The sequence below is a fragment of the Macrobrachium nipponense genome, chromosome 26 (assembly GCF_015104395.2).
Source record: "Macrobrachium nipponense isolate FS-2020 chromosome 26, ASM1510439v2, whole genome shotgun sequence".
In the NCBI taxonomy this organism is placed as follows: Eukaryota; Metazoa; Arthropoda; class Malacostraca; order Decapoda; family Palaemonidae; genus Macrobrachium; species Macrobrachium nipponense.
This window is the reverse complement of record NC_087215.1, coordinates 57,043,008-57,056,929: the sequence shown is the minus strand read 5'-3', so window position 1 is coordinate 57,056,929 and position 13,922 is coordinate 57,043,008. Positions and strand designations below refer to the sequence as shown.

The window sequence follows — 13,922 nt, the reverse complement described above, 5'->3', positions numbered from 1 at the left end:
ATGAGCTGCTGACTTTTTCTTTATTCTGTGTTTGATTAAATTGTTTCCAGTCCGTTGAGTGTTTATTTGGGAATGAGTGGCATGAATTATGCTCTTGATTTCGAGAGATGCGAAAACTGGTCTTGGGTGGGCGTGATCTTTTGGTTGTTATTGGTTATTAGGTCTGGGGCTCAGCTTTTCCTTTTCTGCCCTGTCGAGTTTACTGGGATTTGGTGCTTGCATCGTGTGTGTGTGTGTGTGTGTGTGTGTGTGCGTGAATGACGGTCATGGAAGTTAGCTGACTGTAATGGGTCGCAGCCATGGTTGGAATGTGCTTGTGGTCAGCAACTTTATCTACAGTGCTCAATTAGGAAAGCAACAGTTCTGTGGGGAAAAAGACTTTCTAGCTAACTGTTTATCTCTGTATATATACATATACATATAGTACGTGTATATGTATATATTATTATATATATATATATATATAATATATATTATATATATATATATATATATATATATACTATATATATATATATATATATTATATATATATATATTATATATATATATACATATATAATAATGATAAACTTGAAAACATTTATCCCATTATTTTCAAAATACTCCGACCCTCTGGTCCACAGTTAATGAAAACATGAAAGTAAAATATAAAATAAAACGCAGAAGCTTCTTACGCTGTAGACTGGAAAGAGACAAAAATAATCGAGTTTGCAAGAACACGACTGAAGCTGACTCATACTCATCGCGTAAATTATTCAGGCGCGCAGTTTAAAAGTCGATTTTTATTACCCGATAAAGAATCTGAAAGAATGCTTTGGGAATTGATAAATCCCCTTTGATATAAGCCGCTTTAGGGAAGTAAAAATATTAATTTCAAGAATCAGGACAGTGTTGAAACGAGATTCAATTAGAACGAAGCCTCCAGTTTAAGAGCTATTGACAAAGAAAATTGTATTTCACGTGAAAAAAATATAGCTATTAAAAACGAATAATGCGATAAGATTATAAGTATTACAATCAGTAGGGTATGAAATTTTAATAATGAGAAAAGTTAAGTATATCCTAGTTTAAACAGACCACTGAGCTGATTGACAACTCTCTTATTGTGGCATCCGAACCACATTATATCAAGATATAAATTTCTAATCACCAGAAATACATTCCTCTGATTCCGCGCTGGCTGTAGCTGGGAGCGAACTCGGCCTGCCAGATCGGTAGGCGAGTACGCAACCAACAAATTGAGAATATGTGATGACTGTTGACAAACAAATTTGTATATCACATGAAAAAATACGCCATTCAAAACGTTTACAAGTGGTAGGATGATAAAAGTTAAGTATGTCTTAGTTAACCAGACCACTGAGTTCAACACCTCACCTAGGGCTGGCCCAAAGGATTAGATATTTTTTTTACGTGGCTAGGAACCAGTTGGATACTAGCAATGGTACCTACAGCTTGTTGTGGGATCCGAACCACATTATTTCGAGAAATGAACTTCTAATCACCAGAAGCAAATTCCTCCGATTCTACTTTGTCAGAGTGGGGAATCGAACTCGGGACTACCGAATCGGTAGACCAGCACGTAAACCACTCGTCCAGCGAGGAACTGATAGGATTATAAAGAATTAGAATCAGTAAGATATGAAATTTAAATAAGGAAATATAAGGTCAGATATACAATTATGAACAATAAAGGATTTTGAAGGGACATCGGAAAAAGACGATTACTAAAATTTATACCAAAAGCGAAGGAAAGAAGTCAGTTACGGACAGACAATCTGCAGTGGTTTTAAAACCTGCTAAGTGTCAGATCCCGTAGGGGATAGTGCCGTCAGTCCAACTCATGCGGTGCACTGTAGGCATTATTTCATTATTTAAGGCTCCTTTCATTCCTTTTTACTGTACCTACGTTCTTATTCTGTTTCTTGTATCTTTCTTTCCACCCTCTCCCATCAATTGTTTAATAGTGAGGTTTTCCTCCTTGTTATATCTTTTAAACCTTTCTACTCTTCATTTTCCCTTTCAGCGCTGAATGACCTCATAGTTCCCAGCGATTGGCCTTTGGCCTAAACCTTACATTTTGTTCTATTCTATTAAAGTGACGGAAGCCGAGCAGCTGTCGTTTATCTGAAAGGATTTCTAAAAGAAAGAGCTGGAGATAATCCGTTCTTTATATTTGATTTTTTTGTTTTTGTTTGAATCAGAACTCATGCATGATTTTTTTTATATAGTTTTTGTTAACCCTGTTGCAACCTTCTGATCTTAGTTTTTTTTACTTATAATTTAACCTCATTATTCACGTCTTTTAAAAGAAGTCAAGTTCTCAGCTGAATTTTAGTTTTTTATTATATTTTTTTATTTAAGTCTTTTGTTCTCACTGCATTTTATTGTATATATCTTAAGTTTTTAAAATTGTATTTTTAGAAACATTTCTGCGGTTTTTTTTTTATCAAAGTGAATCCATGTGGCCTAGTTTCTTTTTCGTTTGAATTTTGCTGTTGAAAAATTAGTGATAAATTAACTGCGTATAATATAACAGTTAAATTGTGCAAACATGAGTATATAAGGTATGATAAGTATATCTTAGTTTAACCAGACCACTGAGCTGATGAACACCTCTCCTAGGGCTGGCCCGAAGGATTAGATATTTTTACGTGGCTAGGAACTAATTGGTCAACTAGCAACGGGACCTACAGCTTATTGTGGGATCCGAACCACAGTATATCGAGAAATGAATTTCTATCACAAGAAATAAATTCCTCTGATTCCGCGTTGGCCGAGCCGAGAATCGAACTTCGGACCACCGGATTGGTAGCCGAGCGCAAAAGCCACTCGTCCAACGAGGAACTTGATATAAGGTATAAAAACAGGCGAACGTGTTATTTGACATTGTTTTAATACTTAAACGCAGCTCGAGCGCAATGAAACTCAGACGAAAGTGCCAGATTTCACCTGAAGACCCAGTAAAATAGTTGATATCAAATCGAGCGGCAGAGTGACTCAGAGAGCGGGCGAAAATGACGAGCCGGGAAAGTAGGCGAAAGTTAATTGGCGCCGGATATGCCAGAACACTCGTGTAATGGGTGTGTTCTCTGTGTCCGGAGAGTAAACAAAGATACGAGATACGGAGGGGACGTTCCATTTAAAACTTCTTTTGTGTTGGGGGGGGAGGGCTTCGTTGTGTGTTGATCGTGATGAACTCACCCGTTCATTTTTTCAGTAACTTTTTTTTAATTTTTATTGCAACGTCCCCTGGAGCAGTTTTCTTGGTTCAGTGTTAATTGTGCTTACATGCTTTTATAATTAGATTTATGGTGTGGAAAAAGGTTAGTATGTGCCTAATTTTCGGCTTTAAACATGTTGTGTTTCTTTTTTTTTCTTTAATTTTTTTTAATATCCTTAATTATTCTAGCTTTTGAAATATCTCGTGCAAAATATGAACAATTGAAAATATGAAACTGTACAACGGAGAGAGAGAGAGAGAGAGAGAGAGAGAGAGAGAGAGAGAGAGAGAGAGAGCGTTTCAGTTTTCGAAAAATCACATTCAAAACATGAAAAAAATATGATATTGTACAATGGAGAGAGAGAGAGAGAGAGAGAGAGAGAGAGAGAGAGAGAGAGAGAGAGAGAGAGAGAGAGAGTTGATGAACTAGTATCATACTTGAATCCTCACTTGCAAAACATGAAAAAAATAGAAATATGAAACTACAACGTAAAGAGAGAGAGAGAGAGAGAGAGAAGTGATGAACCAGTATCGTACTTGAATCCCTCAAGCTTTGATATTCCTTTAGAAGCCGCCAGCATTTCTGCGAATTGATGGCTGCGGCATTTAATGATTCACAAAACGATTGAATTGAGAGGTGACTCACATCCGGATGCCTGTTTTGTGCCTGAATCACGATGGAGCCTTGAGAGAAGTCGCCAGTAATTGTGTTAGGTCATTGTTCCTTGTTCTGGGTTTGTTTGTACGCCACACACACACACACACACACACACACAACACACACACACACACACACACACACACACAGAGAGAGAGAGAGAGAGAGAGAGAGGAGAGAGAGAGAGAGAGACCACGATTGTCTGAATTGTGTCTCATGTTAAGGAAAGTAATTTAGGGCCTGTGTTGGTGCTACCTTAAATGATTTGAAAGGGACCACTGCTAATATTATTATTATTATTATTATTATTATTATTATTATTATTATTATTATTATTATTAAAGAGAATGGCATAATTAAGCGTGTTGATTTTACAAAAACTCGCTTAATTCTGCCATTCTCTTTAATAGTATTTGCCTAAAAAGAGGTTCTTTTACCGAATTATTATTATTATTATTATTATTATTATTATTATTATTATTATTATTATTATTATGTTGACGACGATAATCCCCTATGCATATGGAACAAGCCTGCAGGGGGCCATTGACTATAAATTCAAGTTTCCAAAGAATATGGTGTTCTTACGAAATTAGTTCAACTGCTACTACTACTACTACTACCACTACCGCGATGATTGTAGATTCTTTTTGCCCTAGGAAAGTAGCCAAGTTTGGAATGTGCCGTGTATGACCACACTGGAGGGTACTAAAGTACCTTTACACCGTTCCTCTGGCCTCAGCTGTATTGCTGGTTCTGCTCATAAATTTCGCATCCTTTTCCTTTGGTCCAATTTGTATAATTATGTCTTGATCAAATTATCGCGTCTCATATGAGAGGAAATCCTTCGGGTCAGCCGTAAGATAAAAAAAAATGACTCGTCTTCTCGGAACTCCTTTGATAATAATAATAATAATAATAATAATAATAATAATAATAATAATAATACTAATAATAATAATAATAATAATAATAATAATAATAATAATAATAAATGTCGATAAGCTTTAAAAGGCTGCAGTTCTAATTGAACTTGCCTTACTTAACTGAAAATTCTCTCTCTCTCTCTCTCTCTCTCTCTCTCTCTCTCTCTCTCTCTCTCTCTCTCTCGTCTCTCTCTCTCTCTCTAGCTCTCTATCACTTTCAGAGGTCTCCCTTAAACTTTCGCCTAGGTATTGAATCTAATATACTTCAGCCAAAACCGTACTCGTAGCAATAAGAAGCAAAGGCATTTGTTATGAGAATCTTGGATATTAAATTACTTTCTTTCATAAAGAATATGATGAGCTAGCAGTTAATGAAGAGAGCGAAGGAATGTCAATTACCGAGGTGAATCAGAACAAAAATCTTAGTATATGAAACTCTTTGTATAATATAATGTTTCTCTATTTTTAACACTTTAGTCCACGTTCAATACAATTTTCATTAATCTGTCATAACTGCAGCAAAGAAATATTAAGAAACACAGTGTACTTGAAGTATAATCGGAGGTACAGTGTTTTTGATAGAGCCGTTCAATACAATTTACATTAATCTGTCATAACTGCAGCAAAGAAATATTAAGAAACACAGTGTACTTGAAGTATAATCGGAGGTACAGTGTTTTTGAAATATAGTAGCTATGTAGTTACCAAATCACTTAAATACTGCCGTTAGTGTTAATAGGGCTGGTACAATAGCTTGCGCATATTGACCCAAGTGAGTAAGTCGTGTAAAAGGTAGAGAAATCAAAAAACAAAAATTGCTGAGTTATTGACCTGAGTAAGTTACAGCATTTAGCAATATTTTTGTGAACAAATGTATTGCAATTAACTGCAAACTAACCAAGGCATTGTCATCACATTCAAATCAAGGAATTGTCCTTAGCACATAACTAACAGAGAGATTCTGACTTCCCAGTACAAACCAAGGAATTGTAAAAACTTTATGCAATCCAAGGATTCCCACTTACTTTGTCTAAAACAATGAATTCTGACTCGTGCGAACCAAGGATTCTCAATTACTTTGTCCAAAATAATGAATTCTGACTCGTGCGAACCAAGGATTCCCAATTACTTTGTCCAAAACAATGAATTCTGACTCGTGCGAACCAAGGATTCCCAATTACTTTGGCCAAAATAATGAATTCGGACTCATGCAAACCAAGGATTCCCAATTACTTTGTCCAAAACAGTGAATTCTGACTCATGCGATCCAAAGATTCCCAATTACTTTGTCCAAAACAATGAATTCTGACTCGTGCGAACCAAGGACTCCCAATTACTTTGTCCAAAAGAATGAATTCTGTATCATGCGAACCAAGGACTTGTAATTACCCAGAGCAAGCCATGGAATTCAAATTACTCCCTACAAATCAAGGAATTGCATTACTCAACCCAAACCGGGGTATGTTAACCCGTGCGAACCAAGGAATTTTAATTAACTTGTGCTGACCAAGGAATTTTCTTTACCCCTCTGAGCAAAGTTAATTACCTGAGTAATAATGTAATCTCATTGGATCGTACATATTGCATCTGAGATGAAAGTGATAATTCGGCAAGCTTTATAAGCAAATAAATAAACCAAGTGTACAGGGATAGGACTGCTGAAATTGCGCTTAGTCATGTGTAGAAGAGTTGACTAATTGATTGATTGATTGTGTATTATATCTGGCGTCACAAAATCTAGGTAGAAGACTTGACTAGCAGTAACTAAATTTTATAAGTGCAAGAATTTTTGGAATGAGTTTAATGGATACCATGTAGTTTTTTTAAGGTGAAGGTGTCACCTTAGCATATAATTTATCATTTTATATAATTTTATTTTGTACTTTTTGAGGTTGGCAAGTAAAATTTATAAATTTATAGCTCCTCCGTTTTCATTGCAACGGTTATCTGTCAAAAATGACAGTTTGACATCTCCCAGGAGACGATTTTTTCTTGTATTCAAACTGAGCCACTCGTGTCATGTAATATTCTGGAAATACACGAAATGCAAGTATATGCTTATGTTAAATTCAACTTTTGTATAGAGCTATACTGCATCCTTTCTCCAAATAGGTAAGTTTCTCGTTGGACGAGTGGATTTCGCGCTCGGCTACCAATCCGGTGGTCCGAAGTTCGACTCTCGGCTCGGCCAACGTGGAACCAGAGGAATTTATTTCTGGTGATAGAAATTAATTTCTCGATATGTGGTTCGGATCCCACAATAAGCTGTAGGTCCCGTTGCTAGCAAAGGTATATCCCTTTTTATTATACCTTGGTTGCTAGGTAACCAATTGGTTCCTAGCTACGTAAAAATATCTAATCCTTCGGGCCAGCCCTAGGAGGGCTGTTAGTCAGCTCAGTGGTCTGGTAAAACTAAGATAAAACATCTCCAAATAGGTTTGCGGAAATTTTGCTCCTCTCTCTCCTTCTCTCTCCCTCTCTCTCTCTCTCTATATCTCTCTCTCTCATCTATATATATATATAATATATATATGTAAGTATACATAATTAAATGTATAAATATATTTATTTATATAAATGATTATACTATATGGATATGATTATATATATATATATTTATATATATATATATATATATATTATATTATATTATATTATATACGTACTACATACTGAGAACTTAATCGAAGGCCGATTGAATAGATTTCTTTTTCTCTCTCTCTTAGACCATATTTTATGCCTCAGTAAGATTTTTAGTTTATATATATATATATATATATATATATATGTATATGTATATGTATATGTATACATACACACATATGGTAGAGGTCGTCTATTATGAGTCATGAGTAGGCCTACAATAGTTTGATAAATCATTGTCAGGTGGTCTCCGTAGTCTGCGTGGTAAAGTTAAGCTCGCTATTTATATTATCCAACTCATATGTTTTGTTAGGGGGGAGGGAACAAGTAGAATGCCATAAATGCAAAAGGCAAAGGTGTAAAGAAAGAGTATTGCTAAGATTAGCTTGCAGAAGAACGAGAAAATTGCACGGCAGATATTTCCAGAGTTATGTGTCGTAAATTTCAGGTAAAGGTGCAGCACTTTCTTGAATTGTAACCTCATTGCAACGGGTCCCAAGTATTGACTTTTGTTGTTGGGAATCGTATAACTAAGTTATCTGACTTTCTTTCGTAAAGGGCTGTATTTTGATGTTCTTACGCTTGACAGGTATCCCTAAGGATTGAAAAATATTTTAGTCCTGAAGATTGCTTGAAATTTAAGCGTGCGATTTCATAACCCTTTTTTTTTTTTTTTTTTTCCGGTGGTGGAGGTGGGGGGTTGGACGGGGTTGCACCACGCGAATGAGTTTTAGCCAGGTTTTCAGGCATTTTAGACATAGCATCGATACAGATGTGTATTAGTTTATGTTTGGTTCCTGGCATTTTTTTCTTTTATTATTAATACAATTCTTGTAAACCTTATTCCGCTGTCTTTCGGTTCAACAAAACACACGTTATGGGGATTGGATAGGGAAAAACGCCATAAGAAAAAATTCTTAAAAGAGAATTTTATTAATAAAAAAAAAAGACCGTGCATGGAGGACCATCAAATCTAGGGCTGAGAACTAGAAGGGCCAATGTCATAAAACCATGTTTTCAGAAAAACGCATTTAAAATATTGCTTCCTTTATTAAAATTTAGGTAAGTACAGCAAACGAAACCTTTTTTTGGGGGGGTGATTGCTTAACTTATAACATTGGCCATTATAGCACTGAAACAGAGATAAATTTCTAGTTTAGTGACGGTCTTAACTACAATCGGCCATTTTTTGACATTGGCCCTTTTAGTTCTCAGCCCTAGAAATATGAGTCGAAAATCAAAGTAACTAAAAGAGAAAGCTGTGGCCTCACGAAGGACCACAAAGAAGGGAAGTAACCAACCACCCGTCAGCTCCGTGTGACCCTCAATTAGGCGTGGGCAGCCGCGGTTATTTCAGGCCGTGTAGGGGTCATGGGGTAGGCTATATGGGCAGGAAGCCCCTGAAAGTGCCCCGTTCAGATAACCATTGAACACTTGGCATCACATTACTCTGAACGTGTCGTGCCAAGCGTGGGTATGAAGAGTTTTTTTTTCTTCTTTTTTTTTGGCTTGGGAGGGGAGAGGTTACCATAAAAAAAGAAGTAAAAAATGCGCCGAAGATTTTTCGGCAGAATCGGGTTTTCTTTACAGCGTATAATGCTGTATGAAACTATCAGCCACAGCCCGGTGGTGGCCTGCTTTTGGCAAGACGCACGATCATAGCTAACTAACCAGAAATAAAATATAAACTACTGAGGCTAGAGGGCTGCAATTTGGTATGTTTGATGATTGGAGGGTGGCTTATCAATAAACCAATTTACAGCCCTCTAGCCTCAGTCGTTTTTAAGATCTGAGGTCGGACGGACAGACAAGAAGCCATCTCAATTGTTTTCCTTTGCAGGAAAGTAAAAGTCGTCAATTTGCAGTTGCAACAACTAAAAATATAGCCACTGAAGTATTAGTTGTTTTTAATGCAGAGGCTGCATGAATAATGGCCTCGTGTAACCCATTCGAGTAGGAAGAAATCTTAATAGAAAATGGGAATGATAAAAAAAGAGGTTGCAGTGATTGCCAAAGGATACGTCCCACGACATTAAAACATATTATATGAGGAGTGAGAGATGTGTATTTCTGGTGATAGAAGTTCACTCTCGACCTGGTTCGGAAGTCACGTAAAGCCGTGGGTCCCGTTGCTGAATAACCACTGGTTCAGTGCAACGTAAAAACACAATACAAACAAGCAAACAACAAAAATAAAACATATTATAAACAAACGTAAGCAACTTACCGCAAACAGGTTGAACACAAGTCGACGACCGTAAATGGAGAACGGATCTTTGACAAATGTTGGATACTCGTGTGAAATAATGGACAGGACTACCAATAAGTCGTTGACTTGTATTCAGCCTGTTTGTGATCTGTGTGTGACAAGTAACCAACGGGTGGTTATGATATTTGACTGTAATGTGGAAGAACCCGTATGGGCCCCGTAAAAGGGGGAGGGGGGGAGGTTAGTACCGCCGGTACACCTCACGCGGTGCAATGTAGGCTTCACTTAAGGTTCTTTGCAACGTCATTTCGGCCCTAGCTGCAACCCCTTTCATTCTTTTACAGTACGTCCTTTCATATTCTCTGTCCTCCATCTTGCTAGCCACCTCTCCTAACAACTTGTTTCATAGTGCAACTGCGAGGTTTTCCTCTTGTAACACCTTTCAAACCTTTCTACCCTCAATTTCCCTTTCAGCGCAGAATGACCTCATAGGCCCCCGCGCTAAGATTTTGACCTAAATTCTATATTCCATTCTAGTGCAACCCACTAAATTATGTATGCCATTGCTAAGGCCATAACCAGCACCTGTTAGAATGACGACCCTTTAACCTGTGTGGTAGACATTCTGTTACATCAGCTATCGTTGGAAGAAAATGCTGTGAACGAAAGGTCAGAGTTGAAGTGCCGTTCCGGGCATTGTGATTTTTTTTTTTTTCTTTTAATATAGACCGTCAGTAGGTGAGATGCGTTCTGTAACACTTTCCGAGTATAGTATTAAATTAGGCTACACTAAAGGCTGCCTGCATAGGGAGAATTTGTCATTTTTCCTCCCTTTGATTTATTGATAGTTTTATTCAGCGTTGCCTCGTTGCCTTGGAAAAAAAAAACAACTTCAGTCATAGCATTTGTTTTTTACAATTTGATATGTTGCTTTAAGCCTTTTGCTCATTTGTTTCTTAGTTACGTTGTTGTTTCCTGTCTTCCTGCCGACTTTCACATCTCAATTCTAGGATCTTCTCTCTCTCTCTCTCTCTCTCTCTCTCTCTCTCTCTCTCTCTCTCTCTCTCTCTCTCTTACTGTACCTCCATTCATATTCTCTTTCTTCTGTCTGATTGTCCACCCTCTCTTAACAATTGATTCATAGTGCAACTGCGAAGTTTTTTTCTTTACTGTACCTCCATTCATATTCTCTTTCTTTTGTCTTACTGTCCACACTCTCGTAACAATTGATTCTTAGTGCAACTGCGAAGTTTTCCTCCTGTTACACCTTTCAAACCTTTTCACTGTCAGTTTCCGTTTCAGCACTGAATGACCTTAGTTTCCCCAGTGCTTGGCATGTTTGCCAAAGTCTCTCTCTCTCTCTCTCTCTCTCTCTCTCTCTCTCTCTCTCTCTCTCTCTCTCTCTCTCTCTCAATGTCTCTTTTTATGCTTTCATTAGTTATATACTCGAGTAACTCTCACATCCAAGTAATCATTCTATGACTCACTTCCATCCTCAAACAGTGAGGTTTCTAGCTCAGCGAACTATTAAGGCTAGTTCTGCTCTGTTGTTCAATGAGGCAGCGACATTTGGTAATACTCAGTGATAGGTCAGTCATGCACTCCTGCAATGACCTGGCCAAAATATACTCCTTCAGTTGACCTAGCCAAGATACTAAATATACTAAACCAATATACTGAAAAATCACAAAAATATGCTTGTAATATGGTATCAACTGAAGCTACAGGGAAAGCTTGAAAAAAAAAACGAGAGGGGCCAAGTAATGTCATGTAATTAACCCATCTTTGTGCCCCGAAGATGTGTTGATTACGCGGAAATACTTGCCACCCTGTCATTTCTTTTGAAGCTCTTCGTCCTTTGGCTTCAGTTGATATGTAGCACCCCAATGTAGGTATATTAGAATGCCGATGTGGCAGCGTTACTTGTGAGCCCTGTCTAACGTGAATTAAGGGGCGTGTTGTTCACGGAGGAAAAGGTTCTATTAACAAAAGTAATGCATTTCGTGATAATGGACTCTTGTTTACATAACGTGATGGTGGACTCTTAGTGCTCCTAAACATGATAATGGACTCTTATTATGTACATAATGTCGTAGCGAGCTGTAGGAAATGGTATGTGGGATTTGGCTATTAATAAGCGGTACTTTTTTGTGTTCTGTAGGAACATGTTTGTTCATGTGTAGCAGCTGTAGATTTATTAGTATGGTTAAGTTAGGTAGGTAGCTGGGTTTTGTATAGTGCCATCGACAGCAAATACTGAATTTTGAAAAGCTTGATTCATATTTTTTATATATTAGTAGATAGAAATAAAGTGGTTTGTTCATCTGATGGTTCTCCATAGATAACGTCTTGTACTTGGTAATTTACCGCCTAACGATTACTTAATGATATTATATTTATGATTAAAGTAGTAATTTTTCTGTTTTGCCTCTGAAATGATAACCTAATTCAGGTTAATATGTAATTTCATTTTCAATATATTTTTCTAATTGCTGTAGTGTTTCAATATATTCATTAGTCTTTATCAAGTACTTTTCCACTTTTCATATCCTTGTATGTATGACAGTATTTTTTTCCACTTATAACATGATTTTACAAACCTTGAAATATTTTCCACATGTTTCTGACATTTTGCAGTATTTTTAATATATATCTTTTAACTTATTGTAATCTATGCTGTACATTAGCTTATTTATGTAAATTTATTTACTTCATTTTGACTTCAAATGAATTATCTTTAAAATTTTATTCTACGTACATTAGTACGTTATTTTTGTGTATTGTGAGTGTGCATAAAAACTATATGCATAAAAGTTTAATTTTTCTTATATTTACATATTTTTATGTATTTATACGATCAATATATTTTGCAGTATGTAGGTGCACAGTCTAGATTTATTATTTATAACTATTTTTGTATTCCTTATAATATCCATTTGATGCCCAGTGCCCCCATTTTTGAGATATGGAATGACCATGAGCTAACACAGTATATCGATATCTTAGCAGCCTTAAACGGATTAGGTAAGCTTTAAGACATTAGGACCGTCACCAAGGGACAGTGTGATAACTACTAAAATGGTTGTTATTTTCTTATTATCCGTTTGTGCATGAGTTGAATTAACAACAGGCCGAGGAGGAAAACGCTCAGAGGTGCTGACACCGTTTTTTCCTCCCTGTTTGTTGTACATTTACTTATCTTTTGGACGAACCAGGTTTGGACTCTGGGTTCCTCCAGCTACTGTTTTAAGGTAAAACAGAAACCCTTGCAGAAAGTGGTTATGGATGTCATAAAAGCAGCTCTCTCTGGTATCTGGTTGTGGATGTAACCAACGCAACACTCTCCAGTTACTGGTTTTGGATGTGGTAAACGCAGCCATCGCCAGTAACTGGTTATGGATGTGATAACAACAGACCTCTCCAGAAACTGGTTATGGATATGGTGAGCACAACCATACCTAGAAACTCTCGGGTAACTAGTTATGGATGTGATAAACAAACCCTCTCTAGTGACTGGTTGTGGATGTGATAAACACAACCCTCTCCGGAGGCTGGTTATGGATGTGGTCATCATAACCTGCTCTGGAAAGTGGATGTGCCGTGCCTGCTGGAGAGCTAGCCAGATTTTCTGGAGCCCGTTGTTGTGTCCAGATTGTTGATATTATTCTGTATTTACATATATCATGATCTTTCCAGTAAAGGCAGCGTATTACTTAAGGTCAGATGTATTCCCAATATGCATTACTTTAATGTTTCTTCTGCACAAGATTTTCAAAGGGAAATGATCAGTCATGATTAAGAATATGTAATGTGAACAATTTAGAGGAAGTTTTATTCAAGACAAATAACGATAAACTATAAACAGATATTTTAAAATGTGTGTAATAAAGGCTAAACTAACCATCTGATAAGTAAGGCTTATTTGGACTCAAGTCTTGCATTCCATTATAATCCCAATGTCTTAGTTAGAGGCTTAACAGAATGAAGGTAATGGGAGTCCTGATCTGATTTTTTTTTCTTGTCATCATTCTCAATTCGCCAAAATCTACAAGATTTTAGAGATAAGTTTCGTTTTTTGTAAAGGAAAGCAGGTTTTTTGTTTCTTTTAAAGTAAGTTGTATTATGTTTTCCTAATTCGATTCAGGAAGACAAAATCCAACATGTTGCCATATTCGGAACTAAATTATTACTTAGAGTAATTTATAGGAAGCTTCTGACATTTATTTGTAAATATCCCGCAAGAATTGATAGGTCTTTTAA

The 13,922-nt window shown here is 36.7% G+C and overlaps 1 protein-coding gene across 10 annotated transcripts in view; it reads left to right on the top strand.

The window, feature by feature from the left end:
• The window catches only part of LOC135200295 (ankyrin repeat and sterile alpha motif domain-containing protein 1B-like), a 262,918-nt gene that overhangs the window by 51,331 nt on the left and 197,665 nt on the right, over positions 1-13,922 (top strand). For 8 of the 10 annotated variants that reach the window (XR_010311251.1, XM_064228801.1, XM_064228796.1 and 5 more), the window contains exon 2: positions 12,669-12,686. The exons of 1 other annotated variant lie outside the window; for it this stretch is intronic. Coding sequence is in view for 8 of the 9 variants with exons in the window: in XM_064228801.1 (XP_064084871.1) it covers positions 12,669-12,686 (18 nt within the window). In the remaining variant the exon portion in view is untranslated. The remainder of the gene's footprint in view (positions 1-12,668; positions 12,687-13,922) is intronic. One more of the 10 variants, XM_064228795.1, reaches the window with a different exon arrangement.